At 41.1% G+C, this 19,996-nt stretch overlaps 1 protein-coding gene across 1 annotated transcript; it reads left to right on the top strand.

The window, feature by feature from the left end:
• The first annotated feature begins 1,915 nt into the window (after positions 1-1,915).
• Positions 1,916-18,379, top strand: tnpo3 (transportin 3). The gene is made up of 23 exons (XM_028449200.1): positions 1,916-2,032; positions 3,476-3,676; positions 7,117-7,190; positions 7,256-7,412; positions 9,467-9,610; positions 9,685-9,860; positions 9,933-10,071; positions 10,147-10,293; positions 10,428-10,535; positions 11,255-11,346; positions 11,416-11,555; positions 11,772-11,963; positions 12,422-12,513; positions 12,581-12,657; positions 12,729-12,789; positions 13,079-13,219; positions 13,294-13,410; positions 13,483-13,577; positions 13,641-13,797; positions 13,894-14,061; positions 14,135-14,247; positions 14,608-14,691; positions 17,932-18,379. The coding sequence occupies exons 1-22, from the start codon at positions 1,916-1,918 to the stop codon at positions 14,666-14,668; spliced, it is 2,769 nt and encodes a 922-aa protein (XP_028305001.1). The 3' UTR covers positions 14,669-14,691; positions 17,932-18,379.
• The last annotated feature ends 1,617 nt before the right edge of the window (positions 18,380-19,996 follow it).

Raw genomic sequence — 19,996 nt, 5'->3', positions numbered from 1 at the left:
TCCATAATTCATCCGGATTATCCTCAGTTAGAGAGAGGAAGAAAAGCTGCTGAGACCCTCACACACACACACACACACACACACACACACACACATAAAGACACACTCACAGAAAGCTCAGAGTTCAGATGCAGCTCTACCTCAGGACCACGGCCTGGACGATGCTTCAACATCATCTGATCACTGTCAACGTCTTCATCTTCTTCCTCATCCACATGATGTATGATCTTCTCCATCTTTTGCACTGGAATACAGATGTTTATCTTCGGCCTGTTTGTTTATTTGTTTGTTTACTGTAAACATTCTCTGAAATGCTGATGTGAGACGGTTTGTGTGCCTGTTTTTTTTGTTTTGTTTTTTTTAAACTTTGATTTCGTTTGTGTTTGTAAACAACTCGTGACATGTTCAAAGGTTGGTGGACATGTTTGTGTGTGTGTGGTTTTTTAACTTGTTTATTTATTTATTTCCTGTTTGTTTTTTGCTTTTTTTTTTTTTTTAATTTTTACAATGAAATGACTTTTAATTCAATGACAATGATGATGATGAAGATGATGAAGGTGTCTCAGGGTGAGGTTGTGTCGTACACAGGCTGTGATGATGATGATGATGATGAAGGCATGGGTATGGTACGACCTCGCTCTGAGGCTCCGCCTCCACTCACTGTCACACTCTGTGGAGTTTGCATGTTCTCCCTCTCATGCTGTTTGTTTCCTCAGTTCATGTGAACCTAATGTACATCACTCTAATGAATATTATTATTATTCTTCTGGTGACGTGTCTTTTCTCAGCAAAAAATCTAATTATCTGTGATATTAATCAGAATAAAGTCACACTTTTCACCATACACTGTTTTTTTTAAACACATTTTAAAGTAGAAACCTGTGGAGCAGATTCTACCATCAAAGCATGAAATGTTCTGAGTAAATGTTGCCGTGAACAAAGTTATGAAAACTAAAAAACATTGAACATGATGCCAAATATAAAGTTTAGGAAGAGTGAGAAACTGCATTCTCATTGTTTTTAAAGCCGTATTTATGGAAGCACATTTCAGCCTGTAAAAACAAAAAACTAGGAAAAGTAAACTAATGTTAATTAAAAAAAAACTTAAGTCATAATTATGAGATAATATCTCAATCATAAGATATCTCATAAATATGAAAAATTAATAAATTAAATATTTGCAAAATTGGCACAAAAATGTTTCATTTGTGAATCAACAACCACTAGCATTTTCTGATAATTATGACTTAGTATCTCTTAGTATGTTATGTCATAATTGAGATATTATCTCATAATTATGAGATACCAAGTCAATATTTTTTTAATTGATATTTTATTATTCTTAGTTTTATTTTATTTTTTACTGGTGGAATTGGACTTCCTTACGTAAGAGAAAAAGTCTGTGAAACATATTTTATCTGAGCTTTAATCCTCAAACTCTTTTTAGTTTGGTTTTCGTTATTTGATGTATTTAAGGTTTGTTTTTTTATCCTGAACATTTATGTACCTTTTTGTACAGTCATTTTAATAAAAACTTAGATCAGATTAATTTTCCTTTGGGCCCAGGCTAAGGTACACCCTGCACAGGGCGCCAGTCCATCATAGGTTCAGATCAGATATAAATAATAATAAATGATTTGTGTATTTCTTTTCATTCTTGTCATTCTCAGGTTTTTGTTTTGTTTTTTAAATGAATTCTTTAATACATATATAATAAATGATAATGCCATCAGAAACAATATGAATGTGTTTGTGTGTTTGTGTTCGGACAAACACGCTCCGTCTCTCTCAGCCGGAACCAAAGATCGCGTCGCTGTTGTCCGTCGGGACAGACTCGGCGCTGCGCCGCAGACCCAGTCGGACCCGCCTTGCTGCTGCTGTGCATTCAGCCCGGTTCAGCCCCGTTCGATCCGACATGGAGTCCAAACCGAACTTGACGCTGGTCTACCAGGCGGTCCAGGCGCTGTACCACGACCCGGACCCGGCCGGCAAGGAGCGGGCCTCGCTGTGGCTCGGAGAGCTGCAGAGATCGGTGAGAAACCCGGGGAAGGGGGACCTGTCCTGTCCCGGGTCAGACCTGATCCTGGCCCGGGCCTGCGTTACCGCCTCGGCTCTCACCTGGACCGAACAGGTGGAGCGGACTGCGCAGGCTCAGAAGGGCTGCTGCTGTTAGCATCAGAGCTAAGCTAACGGAATGAATGGAAAGTCACGGTGTTAGCCTTTAGCTTAGCATCCGAGCTCCACTCAGCATACAGTGCGAGACAAAGTTAGTCACCTTTATTAAAGTGGCTCAGCGGGTTTAACGCGACACGACTAGTTAACGGGAATGTTCGGCCTTGCTAGCTCGGCTAGCTAGCATGCTACACGGCTAAATACAGATACATCACGTGACCACAGGTGAAGCTATGCTGGTGAAACGTCACTAACCGGTTAGTCAACCAGCCCGTGTCTGACCTGGTTAACAGCTGCTCACCTCACCTGGTTAGGGTTAGTTAACCTAGTTTAGATCACTATTGATCACTAACTAGTTACTTAGATCACTTATATCTGATGTTTGTGTTGAAAGGAAAGGATTTAAAACTTTGTGTGACAGTCTGTGCAGCGGCTGCTTCCGGTTCTCTCTCTGTGTGTGTGTGTGTGTGTGTACGTACTGTAGTGTCACTTAGTGTGTTAGTGCTGTCACTGTGTGATTGTGTGAAAGATACACAACTTCTGTTTTGGCGATATTGAAAATGACTGCATCGCTCATGTTGATATGTTTTTATTTTATAGCTTATTTTTAATTAAAATACTCATTTTAGAAGTTGCTGCTTTCACTACTTTTCACATGTATTTCTTGTACACACATAGATGAAGGTCTGGGTTAGGATGCACTCAGAAATCCATCTGTGGTTTTGCTGCTGTTCTGCGTTGTAGCAAAAGCAGGGACCCATAAAACAAGTATTGTAATGCAAAATATACTATATAAAATATATATATATATATCAGCGATATTGTTATTTTCTACATCACCAAAATAGAAAACTCGATCTATTGCCCAGCCCTAGTCTGAGACCAGACCTTCCCCTAAATCAGCCACACTACAGAACTCACTCACACGTGCTGTCCCTTAGAGGACAAAAAGCCAAAAGTGTCACACATTGTACAGCTGTTTGTTAATAAATAAATGTGTCTGTGTGGCATATTTCATCAGCAAATTTAACCCAGAATTGTCTTTCTGGTCAGACTTTATAGAGTTAAAAATATTGAGATTTATATCTTATATGGTATATCGACATTTTGTGAAGAAAAAAAAATTATAATCAAGATACGAGTTTTGGTTCACATTGCCCAGCCCTAGCGGACGCTGCACACACCGTCAGAAAACACTCTGATAGACGTGCAGCAGACGTTCTTACACACACACACACACACACACACACACACACGTGGACCGTTTTAGCTAACCCCGGTGTAATTTGACTCCTGGCTCCAGATGTATGCGTGGGAGATCTCAGATCAGCTGCTGCAGCTCAAACAGGACGTGGAGTCGTGTTACTTTGCCGCTCAGACCATGAAGATGAAGATTCAGACGTCGTTCTACGAGCTTCCTCCTGACACGCACAACGCCCTGAGGGACTCGCTGCTCACGCACATACAGAACCTCAGGGAGCTGTCGCCCATCATCATCACACAGGTGACACGCACACACACACACACACTTACACTAGGGCTGTCAGGGCTCAACACTAACTTTCTCAGTTGGTCACACCCTTTTTTCCTTTTTTTAGTGGGGTGGAAGTCTACAGCATAGCCACACCTGATGAGTAGTAGACTTAACTAGCGTATCGTAGTTTTGTATGAAGTTAAGATTGACAATGACGAGATATATTTGCTAAATGTTTTAGTGACAATATTAAGTTTTTCTGCAACAATCAGTGGCTGAAATAACAGGTCATTGATTTTATATCATTTTTAAAGAAGACGTAACTATTTTTTTTAAAATAACATTAAATCATAACAACAGGTTACAATTATTCTGTTTTATTATTTTACATAAATGCTGTACATGAATTAATTTAACATTAGCATAACCAACTTATCATCTGCATTGTTTCACCCCATGAATTAAATTGAGAGGGTCCAGCTCTGATAGTGGGGTCTCCTAACCCTCTTCCCCTGGTCAGGGGTCTGTAACCTTTACTCTACAAGGAACCATTGAACCTCATCTCACCTGGATTAAAGTCCTCCTGGAGCCATAAATACCTTCTCTATGAAGACAATACAGTGGATTACATTATATATAATTATATAGAATAATGTTTGATTTAATTTATATTGATCATGTAAATGGAAACTTAAAAACAGTTTAAAATAAAATAAATTAACATCAATAAATAAAACATTATCTTCATCTTCAAATTCTTACACATCTCAGTTTACATGAACACAATGTTTATAAAGTAGATTTTTATAGTTAATGTATATGAAAGTCTACAAAAAGTAACATGAATATAATAACACATGATCATGTGATCAACACATGCTAATTACTCATTTCTTGCCACACATAAAACATACATATTTAACCTGTACATTGGTGGTTAAATGAATCTGTTCCCACACAATTAAAATCTGTATTTTCTTCCAGAAATAGTGTTTTTGTTGGTTTAGTTTCTTACCAGGGATTTAAAACTTAAGGTTAGTCACAGGTGCAGGAAAGTAAACAACTTATGTTTAAAATCACAGTAACTAGCAAAATAAACCTAGCCATCAGCGGACCCTTTACGCAGCGCAGACATGATCCCATTGAGTACATGCTAGTTTAGCCGCTGCAACAACAACTAGCCAGTTAATTAGCTGCTTATAATACACCATAAACATATCTGATCATTTTATTTTTCTCAACAGACTTTACGCTGTGTTAGTTAAGTTTCATTGTGATTGACTCAGTTTATTTGATTTAGTTGATGTTCAGACAAGAACATTCTGGTTTTATTTTGGTGACAATTAATTTTTTGACTCTGTCATGATGATGAGAATGTTTAGTTTGTGTTAAAATCAGCAAGAAATAGAAAGAAATACATTTTGTTATTGGGGACCCATAGAATTTCCCAGAGACCCACTCAAATCACCACCTGTGGGTCCAGGGACTCACTACATTGAAAACCTATCAACATCACTGAGAACCACAGCTGAACATCTGTCCTGGTATCATAGTCCATCAGTTCTGGTCCCTCCTTGATGATTCTGATTCTATCGCTGAGCTCAGCACGTTCTTCCTTTTTACTGCTGCTCTCAATGTGAGCGTGCACTCAGTGAACGACTCGTTATGTCTGGCTCCATTCATGGACTGCGTGTATTCCAAAGGAGCACATTGGTGTTTATACTCAGCGCATTCACCGTAGCATTACCTGCAGACAAGTTGTGTGACGGGGCGTTCAGCCGCTCCGTCCAAAATAAAGTCACCATATGCACTCACACAGATGCGACCAGATAAAATTTTCACTCGCACACACTGAAAAAATAGTTGCATATGCGATGAATTTGGTCGCAGTCTTGAGTCGTGGCTGTGCATTGCCACAAATCTGATGCTACAATTAGCATGATATATCCTGATACTAAACAATAGGATATATCGCGATTCATCACAATATCAATCACAACAAATTTCACATTAACAAGTATAAATGGTATGAAATACAATTTACTTCATTTTTTTTTTTAACTTGTGAGATTAAGTAAATGGGAAAAAAAGAAGTGGAATGTTTGTCAAAGTGTGAAATGATATTTTTCTCCAACAGATTATGATTTTGTTACTTTCTTAAATTTTTTAATAACAAGTTTGAATGAACTACGTCTCTGCCGAATAGCACATACCATGTTCCTGAAAATTCAGTCAAATGACTCGGTTCCACTGAGTAACAGAAGGTCTCAGAGTGTGTCATCATATTCATTCATAGAGTATTCATAGCAAACTGCATTTTGATTTAACGAGAACTAATGGAGGAGTAGTCGGCGCCCCGAGACACGTATGTAGTAATGGGCCCATTTATATTTTGGTAAGTGTCAATGATTTGGTACCGCCAACCGTCGTAATATTTGACTCACAAATAAATGAGAAATCATCTTTCATTTGTTTTTCTTTTCTCTGAAACACGTTAGTGACATCACACACCACAGACGTGTTCACATCATTACTAATGTTGTGTTGATTTACGTTTATGGGTTTTTTAGCTAACGGTCGTTTTCTTTATAACATTGTGGATGTATTACATTAAGTGAATGTGTGTGTGACTCAAAACCACTGGTTACGTCACACTGCACGTTTATTGTAAACAGGAAGATCAAACCCTGCTTCTGTGTCGTTTCAGACGGGACGGTAACAGAAAAGTAACATTAAACTCCGTCCGTACTATCAGGAAGTAGGCAGGTCTGACTCAACAATGACCTCACGTTACCTTAAAGGGACAGTCCTCAGAAGGTCATCGTTACAGTGAAAAATAACAGATGTAATGTAATTTCCCCTCAGGGATTAATAAAGTATTTCAAAATACTAAATTATATCACTTCCTTTAGTCTTTAATTTTTCACATTTTAAAAACGAGCTAAACGTGACCAACAGGTTCCACTGCTGACATGTTTTCAGCTCTTTGACTGAAATAAAGTGCACAGTCAGCAGTATTTAGGTTTAATAAATAAAGAAAACCACAAGGTTTGAAGTAGATGATGAAATGAAAATCTACAAAACGTCCTAAAGCACCAATCGTGCCAATTATAGTTTAAGTTTCTTTGTAGAGCAAAAATAAAAAATGTCCAAATGCAGCAGCTTTGTGAATATTTAAATGATTGTTGATTTTTTACTGTAATTCCATATAAAACTAATGTGATCATGAGTAAAAATGTAAAATCTCTAACTTTCTGTAATTTTAAACATTTGAAAGTTCACGTTTTACAATGAAAATCATTAAAAATGATACTAATTGCATAAATATAAATAACCACATTGAAATATTATTTAAAAAATAGTCGTTTTCTGTGATTTTGCTTCAATTGTTGTGAAATTTTATTTATTTTTTGCTAAATAATACTAAAAGTTGTTTGTTTGTTTATCGGAGGTTTTGTTTGTTTTTCCAGCTGGCGTTGGCCATCGCAGACCTCGCCCTACAGATGGCGTCCTGGAAAGGATGCGTTCACACGCTCATAGAAAAGTACGTGTGTGTGTGCGCGCGTGCGCGTGTGATGTAGATCAGTAAACGTGTGTGTTTGTTCTCAGGTACAACAGTGATGTGAGCTCCATGCCGTTCCTCATAGAGATCCTCACGGTTCTTCCTGAGGAGGTTCACAGCAGATCTCTGAGGATCGGAGCAAACCGCAGGACTGAGATTATCCAGGACCTGTCCTACTACTCCAGCACCGTGGTTACACTGCTGGTCTGTAGCTGTCTGTAGCTGTTTCTACCTGTCTGTAGCTGTCTGTAGCTAACTGTAGCTGTCTGTAGCGGTCTGTAGCTAACTGTAGCTAACTGTAGCTGTCTGTAGCTAACTGTAGCTGTCTGTAGCTGTCTGTAGCTAACTCTAGCTGTCTGTAGCTAACTGTAGCTGTCTGTAGCTAACTGTAGCTGTCTGTAGCTAACTATAGCTGTCTGTAGCTGTCTGTAGCTAACTGTAGCTGTCTGTAGCTATCTGTAGCTATCTGTAGCTGTCTGTAGCTGTCTGTAGCTGTCTGTAGCTGTCTGTAGGTGTCTGTAGCTAACTGTAGCTGTCTGTAGCTAACTGTAGCTGTATGCAGCTAACTGTAGCTAACTGTAGCTGTATACAGCTAACTGTAGCTGTATGCAGTTAACTGTAGCTGTATGCAGCTAACTGTAGCTGTCTGTAGCTAACTGTATCTGTATGTAGCTGTATGCAGCTAACTGTAGCTGTCTGTAGCTGTATGCAGCTAACTGTAGCTGTCTATAGCTGTATGCAGCTAACTGTAGCTGTATGTAGCTAACTGTAGCTAACTGTAGCTAACTGTAGCTGTATGTAGCTAACTGTAGCTGTCTGTAGCTGTATGTAGCTAACTGTAGCTGTATGTAGCTAACTGTAGCTAACTGTAGCTGTATGTAGCTAACTGTAGCTGTATGTAGCTAACTGTAGCTGTCTGTAGCTGTATGTAGCTAACTGTAGCTGTATGTAGCTAACTGTAGCTAACTGTAGCTAACTGTAGCTGTATGTAGCTAACTGTAGCTGTCTGTAGCTGTCTGTAGCTGTATGTAGCTAACTGTAGCTAACTGTAGCTAACTGTAGCTAACTGTAGCTGTATGTAGCTAACTGTAGCTGTATGTAGCTAACTGTAGCTGTCTGTAGCTACAGTAACTGTAGCTAACTGTAGCTAAGGATGTTTGTTATTGTTTACGATGTATAGTCAAAAACATTCCCACGATAGAAACAATAAATTCCTGTTGATGACGTATGTAAATGTTAACATAAAACTATCGTCACTATTCATCTGTCCCAATGTGTGAAACACAATATTTTTAAATTATATTTCACATGTTCACAGACAAAGCTTAGACAGTAATGTAACAATTGTGATTATTACTGTTAATACTGCTCTCAGTAAATAACATGGTTCCTGCAGATCCTTCAAAAGTCTTCAAAGGAATTAAATTCATTAATCTAAAAATAAGGCCTTAATTATCATTAAAATGTCTTAAATCAACATTTTAAAAGTCTTACATTTTAACACAAGTATGATTTTTATGATTGTATTAGTCTCACGTTTCAAAATAAATGGCAACAGTTTATTTTAAATATATAATTTATCGTAACAGAGGTGGTTGCAGAGGGACTTTCAACAACATGTGGAAATGTAAATATAAAGAAAATGTTTCTTTATGGTTTTTATTTTTAGTATTTACGTTGTATCATAGATTTCTGACTTTTTGTTGTCTTCTTGTGTGTTTTGAGTGATTTTGATTATTGATTTCTGTCTGTTTTTTTATTGTGTATTTTTGTGTGTTTACTTTGGGGTCCACCAGTTGCACTAGACACAGGAAAAAATGTTCCCTAACCCTGTGTAATTAATGTGACGTTTTACTGTGAAGTTGGTCTTAAAATTTAATATAAAATTCCAATAAAAAGTCTTAAATATAATTTGACTGAAGCTGATTAATGATTAAATCATCAAGTCTGATCTGGTTTAGTAATAATAAATCAGATATTTATCAACCATAACTTTATCTAACTCATTATGAGATTTATTGTAGCTTTTTTAATGTATAAATGTTTTTACTGAAGCACATTCTAGTGATGATGAATTAAATTTAATGTGTTTGTAAGGAACCTGTTTACACTTTCATTTGGGAATTTTTTTATTGGTTTTTTTATCGTCGCCGTGATAACTACCAGAAATAATTGGGATGATTTTTTGTCTGTATCGCCCCTCCCTACCTGTAACTGTCTGTATCCACCTATAACCGTGTGTCTGTCCCTGTCCACAGACGTCCTGTGTGGAGAAGACGGTCAGTGATGAGAAGATGCTGATTAAGGTTTTCCGGTGTCTCAGTAGTTGGTTTAATCTTGGAGTGTTGGACAGTAACTTCATGGCTAGGAACCAGCTGCTCATGGTCCTGTTCCAGGTCCTGGTGAGTGTGCAGCACATGTGCTCCACGTGGTCCTCGTGGTCCTCCTCTTCACAGCTCACTGTTTGTCCTCACAGCAGAGAGACGAGACGTCCACCAACCTCCACGAGGCGGCGTCGGACTGCGTGTGTTCCGCCCTGTACGCTATGGAGAACGTGGACAACAACGTGGCGCTGGCCCTGCAGCTGTTCCAGGGCGTTCTCACCCTGGAGACGGCCTACCACATGGCTGTGGCCCGAGAAGACCTGGACAAGTAGGACCCATATCAGAACGTGGACCTCCTGCAGGGACAGGATCAGATGTTAACGTGTTCTTGTGTCTGCAGAGTCCTCAACTACTGCAGGATCTTCACCGAGCTCTGTGAGACCTTCTTAGAGACCACGGTTAGGAGTCCAGGGCAGGGGATGGGGGACCTCAGGACCCTAGAGTTGCTGCTCATCTGTGCTGGACATCCGCAGTACGAGGTACGCAGCCCTGCTACGGGCCCTCAGCAGGAGGTAGCGAGCCCCGCCCTGAGATTCTGCTCCTCTGTGTTCCAGGTGGTGGAGATTTCCTTCAACTTCTGGTACCGACTGGGAGAACATCTGTACAAGATCAACGATGCAGCGCTTCATTCCATCTTCAGACCTTACATACAGAGACTGCTGCACTGCTTAGCCCGGCACTGTCAGCTGGACCCAGACCACGTAAGAACCTTAGAACCACAGAACAATTGGTTGAAATTTCTGAATTTTTTTAGACCACAGTGTGTGATGTTTGTTGAGATGACATTGAATGAGATGTTCTGAGAGCAGAGGTTGATGTTGTTCTCCTTGTGTAGGAGGGGATCCCTGAGGACACGGACGACTTTGGGGAGTTCAGGATGAGGGTGTCGGACCTGGTCAAAGATGTGATCTTCCTGGTGGGGTCCATGGAGTGTTTCTCTCAGGTAACATCAACTGACCTTTGACCTACAATGCTTCGTTCTGATTGGTGCTGAAGGAGGTGAAGGAGAACAAGCTGTTTTCAGTTATTTCATGTATTATTGTCCCTGACAACCGTCTGTGAGAGCTGCCCTGGTTGATCAGAAATGTGATGTGGGTGTGGTTTGTGTTATCGTTTGAGCCCTGGACCAATCAGCATCTTCTGTGTGTGTGTGTGTGTGTGAGTGCACGCAATGCTTATATATCAACATTCAAAATATATCGAGTTTTCTATTTTGGGGATATAAAAAATTGTAATATTGTCTATATCGATATATGTATTTTTTAGAGCTTATTGTGTTTTAAAATAGTTGTTTTAAGAGTCGCTGCTTTCATTACTTCTCAGAACAGCATAAAAAGAAAAACACAGTTTGATGGATTGCTGAGTGCATCTAAACCCAGACCTTCCCCTGAACTCACTCACACGTGCTGTCCTTTAGAGGAGAAACAGACTAAAGTGTTGCATTTTGTCTTCATGGTCAGACTTTGTTTTAAATAAAATGATCAAGATTTTTTTATTGTATATCACTATTTTGAGAAAAATGTTGAGATGAGTTTTTGTCCATATCACCCAGCTCTACTTTTGTTGTTAATTCTTGACTTTTGTGTGGTTTTCGTGTGTTGTTGTGGCGCTCTGATGAAGGAAAAGCGTAAAAGTAACATTTTTGCTTTTCTGTGGTCACAGCTTTACTCCACCCTGAAGGATGGGAACCCTCCGTGGGAAGTGACGGAGGCCGTCCTCTTTATCATGGCCGCCATCGCCAAGAGTCTAGACCCGTGAGTGTCTGGTCCTGGTCCTGGTCCTGGTCCTGGTCCTGGTCACTAACTGAGGCTGTTTTCCTACAGGGAGAACAACCCCACTCTGTCGGAGGTTCTGCAGCAGGTGGTGCTGCTCCCTGAGAGCGTGCACATGGCCGTGCGCTACACCAGCATCGAGCTGGTTGGAGAGATGAGTGAGGTGGTGGACAGGAACCCCCGATTCCTCGGTACGACACCACTTCCTGTTTACCTGGGTCTGTAGCTTCTGTGTAACACTGTGTGTGTGTGTGTGTGTGTGTGTGTGTGTGTGTGTGTGTGTGTGTGTGTGTGTGTGTGTGTGTGTGTGTGTGTGTGTGTGTGTGTGTGTGTGTGTGTGTGTGTGTGTGTGTGTGTGTGTGTGTGTGTGTGTGTGTGTGTGTGTGTGTGTGTGTGTGTGTGTGTAGACCCTGTGTTGAACTACCTGATGAAGGGCCTCAGAGAGAAGCCCTTAGCGTCTGCGGCGGCTAAGTCGATCCACAACATGTGCTCAGTGTGTCGTGACCACATGGCTCAGCACTTCCAGGGTTTGCTGGAGATCGCTCGCTCCCTCGACTCCTTCGCCCTGTCCACGGAGGCCGCCGTCGGCCTGCTCAAAGGTCACTGCTCAACTAGTTTAACTAGTCTAACCAGTTTAACCAGTTAGACTAGCTTTATCTGATTCAGAAGTAACATTGTGTAACTAGTTCAACAAATATGTTATGATTTCATTTATTCAGACAACTTTTTTTTCAGGAAATTTCATTTTAAATTTCCTTTGATCTCCTGACATGTTTTGACTGCCAACTGTCAGTCTTGCTCAGAGGCCTCTGTTGATCGCTTTGATGTATCCTTATGAGTCCCTTCTGGGTGTGGCCACCTTGACAGTTCTGTCAGCCTGGCCACGCCCCCTCTTGATGTGTCCTCATAAGGAAGGAAAAAAACTGAATTAGTGAAACCTCAACATATTTAAAAAATAATACAAAACAAACTTTCTGGAACGACTATTTTAACGAGCTATCTCTGGTCCAGCTGCTTGTTGACAGTAACTAGTTTAACTAGTTGTTTCTCTCCTCAGGTACGGCTTTGGTTCTGGCTCGACTTCCTCTGGATAAAATCGCAGAGTGTCTCAGTGACCTTTGTGCTGTGCAGGTCATAGCTCTGAAGAAGGTGTGTCCTTGTGTGTGTTTCTGATGTGTGTGTTTGTTGTGTGTGTAACTGTGTTCTGTACTTCCAGCTTCTCGCTGAAGGTTCTGCTAATGGTAAATCAGCTGATCCAACGGTGTGGCTCGACAGACTGGCAGTCATCTTCAGGTGAGAAGTTTACACTCAGAGATCAACTTCTGTTTGTTTGTTTGTTTGTTTATTCTGTTTGTTTCTTTCAGACACACAAACCCAATCGTTGAAAACGGACAGACTCACCCCTGTCAGAACGTCATCCAGGAGGTGTGTGTATATGTATTTAAAGCAGTTTTTTTTTTTTTTGGCTTATTTTGGTCAAAAACTCACCGCTTTGTGTCCTCATGGACCCCCGTGACTGCACAGGGTATGCCCAGTGCCCCATGTACTGGTGTCAGAGGGAGAGTGATAACAGATGGGATACATTGTGTTTAAACCTAAGAGAAGCTTATCCAAGGTGGAGAGAACAGACACAATTCATTTTACAGTCTGGATGTGGAGTGGTGGTGCGTGTGCGTGTGTATGTATATTTAAACACGTGCGTGTGTGTGTGTAGATCTGGCCCGTGCTCTCAGACACTCTAAACACACATCAGGCTGATAACAGAATCGTCGAGCGCTGTTGTCGTTGTCTACGATTCGCTGTTCGCTGCGTGGGCAAAGGCTCCGCCTCCCTGCTGCAGCCTCTGGTCACGCAGGTCAGACTCACTCACACTTTTGCTCAGTGCTGTGAGTATCTGTTGCCATGGTAACACTGGTGTCTCTACTTCAGATGGTGGGCGTGTACCAGGTGTACCCTCACTCCTGCTTCCTGTACCTGGGCAGCATCCTGGTAGACGAGTACGGCATGGAGGAGGGCTGCAGGGGGGGGCTGCTGGACATGCTGCAGGTACGCCCACCACTGTGATGTCACTGAGCACGCTGCGGTCTGATTGGTCGCTGATGCTTTGTTTACACACAGGCGCTCTGCATGCCCACCTTCCAGCTGCTGGAGCAGCCCAACGGTCTGAGGAACCACCCCGACACTGTGGATGACCTGTTCAGACTCGCCACCAGGTGGGTCACCAGCTCATTCACATTCAGCCTCAGGGGGCAGGGCTTAACTCAGCACGTGTTCAGGTTCGTCCAGAGGAGTCCTATCACGCTGCTCGGCAGCAGCATCATTGTTCACATCATCCAGTGCGCCGTCGCCGCCACCGCGCTTGACCACCGTGACGCCAACTGTAGCGTCATGAAGTTTGTCAGAGATCTCGTTCACACGGGCGTGTCCAACGACGTGAGTATGGAGGCTGGTTAGTGCCACAGCTCTGAGGGGCTTGTGATTTGTGCTGAATGTACAAGGTCATGTGACCCGTGCCTCCTGTCTTGGCAGCACGAGGAGGACTTTGAGCTGAGGAAGCGTCTGATTGGTCAGGCCCTGGAGCAGCACGGTCAGCAGTTGGTCACTCAACTCATGCACTCCTGCTGCTTCTGTCTGCCGCCATACACGCTGCCCGACGTGGCCGAGGTGCTCTGGGAGCTCATGATGTTCGACCGACCCGTGAGTAAACGCAACGCCACCGTCGGCCGAGCCTCAGCCCCGCCCACCTGACCTCTGACCCCTGTCCTCTCAGACCTTCTGCCGCTGGTTAGAGAGCGCCCTGAAAGGTTTACCTAAGGAGACATCGGGAGGAGCCGTAACCGTCACACACAAGCAGCTGACCGACTTCCACAAACAGGTTACCAGGTGAGGCGTTCAGGGACCCCATCTGCATTTAGTGAGGCGTTCAGGGACTCCATCTTTGTTCAATGTCTTTGTCTGCATTCAGGGACTCAGTTTGCAGACAGTGATGCGTTCAGGGACGCTGTCTGCAGGCTGTATGTTGCACAGTGACAGGTGATGCGTTCGGGGCCTCCTGCAGTCACTGGTTAAACAGATTTGTTCATAGTGAGCTTGCAGCGATGTGTTCACTGACTCACTGGAACACGGAGCGAGTTGAGACGTGTCAGAAACACTCAGCCTGTGCTGAGCTCAGCGGTAACCACGACGACGAGCTCATTCCACCCCACTGACTGACTAACTGTTGTTGTTTGTTGTTGTTTACAGTGCGGAGGAGTGTAAACAGGTGTGTTGGTCCATCAGAGAGTTCACACGTCTGTTCCGATAGCTGCAGCCGTCAATCAGCAGCAGGTAACGCCCACTTAACGCCTTTGTTTTTGTTTGTTTCTCTTTGCTTCCTTATTTACCTAATGTGTTTGTTTACTTGTTTACCTGATGTTTTGTCACCTGTTTACTTATTTACCAGAGGGGTATTCCATAAAGTGGGTTATGTTCATATTCTGAGTATGTTTGGGCTCAAATGAGGGAAACTCTGAAGGCGAGATATGTTCTTCTGAGTCTGTTACCATGGAAACAATATCCATGAACTAAACCTGCTCACTGGCAGGTTTAGTCTAAGAAACCCTGGGTTTCTCCCTGGCTCCGCCCACCTGACTACTGCTTCTGTAGGAACACTTTAATGAACCTTGACACTGTTCTCTGACACATATTAGTGACATCACACACATATTAGTGACATCACACCACAGACGTGTTCACATCATTACTAATGTTGTGTTGTTTTATATGTTTTTATCAAACTGTAGTTTTCTTTATAACATTGTAGATGTAGATCATTTAGTGACAGACACTGAGGTTGATCTACATTAAAACATCTACTGACGTCTGTAGTAAAGTTCCCTGAAAACAAACCTGTGGAGAATGTAAAGGAGGAGATGATCATTTAAATTAATACACATTTAAAGCTCGACGTTTACATTATTTATTACTGTAATACATCTGGATTCATAGTCATGAACTGTGGAGTTGATAACGTAGTGTGAAAGTTATGACGGGGCAGTGGGTTAAGATAGCACGCTTGGGACCGTTAGGTCAAAGGTTTGAATCCGTGCTCAGTCATCTCTTTTAGACGTCGAGATGACTCTGACATCATATTAATAATCAATATAAATGATGCCATGTCTTTATAGCCACTATAGTGGGAGGGCTGTACACTTCCTCTACTTACTGGGGCCAAAGAAAGTTAATACTCCTTGAATAAACCTTTTAAATTATAATAACATTATGAGTGAGTTGATCATTTATACCTTTAGTTCAGGTGGAGCTGTCTATGATAAGCCCCGCCCCACACACATTTTATTTACATTATTCCCCGGTCGTCACGTCATTAGAGCGATGAAGTGATGAAGCGACTAGTCACAGGTGATTTAAGCGACTATAGTCGCTGAAGTAGCGTTCTGTGTGAACATTTAGAACAGGCTCATATTCCTCTATAAACACCTGATTATTTCACCATCTTGTTATCTTTGATCCATTGATGATGGCTTTTTAATGGCACGCCTGCACGTAAGTAACACAAGGTTTACACACTCAGGGTTGATTGATCCATTTCATAGCAGCTGTGATGAATCAGAGCTTATGGAACCTCCTTTCTGGAATACACCTCTTGTTCTATCACCTGTTTACTTGTTTACCTGTTGTTCTATCACCTGTTTACTTGTTTACCTGTTGTTCTATCACCTGTTTACTTGTTTACCTGTTGTTCTATCACCTGTTTACTTGTTTACCTGTTGTTCTATCACCTGTTTACTTGTTTACCTGTTGTTCTATCACCTTATTGCACAAAAGTGTGATAATTCCAACCAGGATAAAGGAGAATGCGTGGTTGGACTAAGTGTGGTTGGCGCTATCTTGGATAAATTGGTTGTGTGTTTGCTGAGTCATGATGAGGAGATGAAGCATTAGTGAAGCTGTGGATGTTTTTGAGATAAGTGGGCGGTCCCGGCTTTCTGAAGAAGACCATGAATACGATCACAGATTCACTGATGAACGTATGGATCACAGACGCTCAGCTTGGTTTTCACCTGTGATCAACAGATGAAGAAATAAAAAACATGATACGGAAAAAAGAAACAGCGCTGCTAAAAAGGAGAGAGAAAGGACAATAGCCCACCGCTTTAATGCATAAATATGTAGAGTTGAACTGAACTGATACAGTTACAGAAAGAGGAGGTGGAGCTGATCACTTTTGTAAATCACTGATTATTATATTCATACTTGTATAAGTTTAACATAGAATACAATAGACCTTTATTGATCTCCAATAATCAGTTTAAATCAAACATAAGACAGTAATTCCACAAGCAGGATGTATCAGTATTACTAAATATCCAGAAGTCTGACAGAAAAATAAATGAAATGAATAAAGTTATTGTAAAGTTAAAAAGTCAGAATAATGTGAAACCCAACAGTACAGGATCCTTTTTTTTTTTTAGGACACACATGAAAAAATTATCTTCTATTTGTTACATTACAGTCATTATGATTAAAGTCAAATTATTCCGAATCTTTTCTCACTTTCCTGTGTTTTATTAATAAGGACAATATTCCTAATAAACCATATGCCTTTTCACTTTCATTACTCAAATCATATATTTTTGTTATTTTCGTTTTTATATATAAACTATGATAAAAAAAAATATTAAAAGCAAAAGTCAACAGACAAATTAAATGACTATAATATTTGGGTGAAGAAACGATGAATATTCTATAAAACACTCATTTCTCACACCGCTGACAGCAGAGATAACTTTATCCTAGTTGTTAAATCACGTTACAGGTTAGCTGTAGAGGCTAAATCACCATGGTTACAGGTTAGCTGTAGAGGCTAAATCACCATGGTTACAGGTTAGCTGTAGAGGCTAAATCACCATGGTTACAGGTTATTTTTTCAGGCTGTCTACCTGTTGTTCTATCTCCTGTTTCAATCAATCAATCAATCAATCTTTTATTTGTATAGCGCCAAATCATAACCAATGGTATCTCAAGACACTTTACAGTAGAGCAGTCTTAAGGACGGACTCTTCATTTTATGGATACACACATATGCATATATACGTATATACACATACATATGTATCCCACACCCAACATGAATTCATCATGGCGGCAAGGAAAACCTTCTGTTAAGCAGCAGGAACCTTGTGTGGATCCCATTCCTATGATGAACAGCCATCCACGTTATGCTGTGTTGGGTGTGTGCAGAGGAAAGGGTGGAGACAGAGTTGTTGAGACTCTGTAACTCCACACTGAGGATCCCACGGACCTGCAAGACAAAAGCCAGAAGGAGTACAGGAGCAAACACACAAGGGAAGAAGCAGACATAGAGGGAGTGTTTGAGAGAGGAATGGGACCCTCTCCGGTCCCTCTCTAACCTAAATGACCTCTCTCTTAACGCCCTCTCCAACCTCTCTCCAACCGAGCATGCCAGACCCCCCCCCGGCAGTCTATGCCTATTGCATCTTAACTATGTTTACTTGTTTACCTGTTGTTCTATCACCTGTTTACTTGTTTACCTGTCGTCTCCCACAGGTCGAAGGTTTCGTTGCCGCGGTGATGACGATGACTGACTGTGAATGTGAAACAGGTCGAGCTCTGATGATTGACAGGTGGACTGATGAGTGGCCCCGCCCCTTTCCATGGAGGGGGTGGTGCCAAGGGCGGAGCCAGAGGAGGACGTGCCTGCTCACCTTTTTAGAAAAAAAATCTTTATTTTTGCGGACGGACATTTTTGTTGGTGCCATTTAAAAAAAAAAAAAAAAAACAACAACAAAGAGGCCGGGGATTTTCCCATAATGCTTCAGGGTCGCTGGAGTACTTGGGAGTGACCTTTGACCTTTTTAAACGTGGGTTGTATTTTAGTTGTTTATCCACAAAGTGAGGCAGAGAGAACTCTGGGTAACGAGGTGCAGAGACTGACATGCCGTGACATCATCAGTGATGTAGCCTTGTTGTAAACAATAAACAACGACTGAAACAACAACATGTTTACACTCTGTGGGAGGAGGAGTCAGTAAATTAAGGGTCTGCGATCTGACAATATTAGATTGTTAAGGATTCAAACATGACGATGATCTGCCAAATCACAGAGATGGTAGAACCGTCAGTTGTTCACATTTTATCCCTTGCGGTGCCATGTCTGTGGCCCATTCACAGCACTTTCTCTACCAAATCACACCATTTATTATTCAGGCTCATGTTGGTACTACACACACACACACACACACACACACCGAAGGATCAGAGCTCCCTCCCAGTGAACGGACACGTTGCTGTGCTACTTCCTGTGTGCTAGCGGCTTCCTGTCAGAGGCCCAGTACAGATGTGCGTCTGTTTTCATCAGTTCTGAGTGTTTGAAGCAAACACTGCATGTATTTTTTTTCTGTAACTAACTCACGGGACTATTTACACACTTCTTAAAGGGGCAGCGTCCTTAATGTGGTTTAGCAACACTACATCATTTAATCACATTTCAGCCTTAATGAAGGAAAAAGTCCAAATGTAGTTATTGTGCTGCTAGTGATTAATAAAAGGGTCTTTGTGGCTCCACTGACTTTGACCTATTATTGTTTTTATTGTAAAACTATTGATTAAAAATAAATGGTTTATATCACCTATTGTCATTTAGAGTAAAAATATATAGATATGAATATTGGTCCATATCACCCAGGCCTAATGTAACCAAAGCAGTAACGTTTTATCTTGTAAACGATATGATTGTCTAAACTGTGTGAAATGAGGCGTTCAAACACTGTTTAAAGTATGATTTTATTAATATGAGTGTGTTACCTCAATAACTAATAGAAATTACTAGACTGATATGATGCCTTGTTATGTAGTGTTGCTACACCACCTTTGTTAAAGTAAAAAGACTGAGAGTTTGATAAATTGCTTACATACATTTTAAAAAGTTCCCTGACTTAAATGATCTTTTAACCATTTTTTCCATTCAAGGTGATGATTTTAAACTGATCCTTCACTGTTTTTACAAATGTCCTTATTAGTAGATCTCTGCCTAACAAAACAAAATATTCATTTTATTAACTCTTTAAAACTAGGACTACTTTACTTGTGCACCGCCATGTTGAAATGACGTCATTGATAATGCTAATCACCCTTTTAGTCCACAGTTCTATAGAAGTGAATCATTTCACAGCTTTTTCAGTCAAAATAACAACTTGTGCTGCTTTGGGTTGATTTAAAAATCAGTAAAAGTTTAAAAAGTTGATGTGGCCACAGTAGACGCTGTGAAGAAAAGCTCCATGTATGTAAGTACAGACATCCAGCATCTACTGCTGCTCAGAACAAAAGGTTTACATCCACTTTTTTAACTTTTACTGATTTTTAGAGCAGCACAAGTTGTTATTTTGACTGAAAAAGCTGTGAAATGATCCTGAATGCTTCACTTCTATAGAACTGTGGACTAAAGGGGTGATTAGCATTATCAATGACGTCATTTCAACATGGCGGTGCACAGACTAACAGTAAAGTAGTCCTAGTTTTAAAGAGTTAAAATTCATACGGTGCAAAATAATTTGTTTTGTTCGGCAAAGAACTTCAGATAAGAACATTTTAAAGGTTTTAAGCCACATTTGTA

Source organism: Gouania willdenowi, chromosome 6 (assembly GCF_900634775.1).
Source record: "Gouania willdenowi chromosome 6, fGouWil2.1, whole genome shotgun sequence".
In the NCBI taxonomy this organism is placed as follows: Eukaryota; Metazoa; Chordata; class Actinopteri; order Blenniiformes; family Gobiesocidae; genus Gouania; species Gouania willdenowi.
The sequence above is the reverse complement of the archived record's forward strand: the minus strand, read 5'-3'. Positions and strand labels throughout refer to the sequence as shown.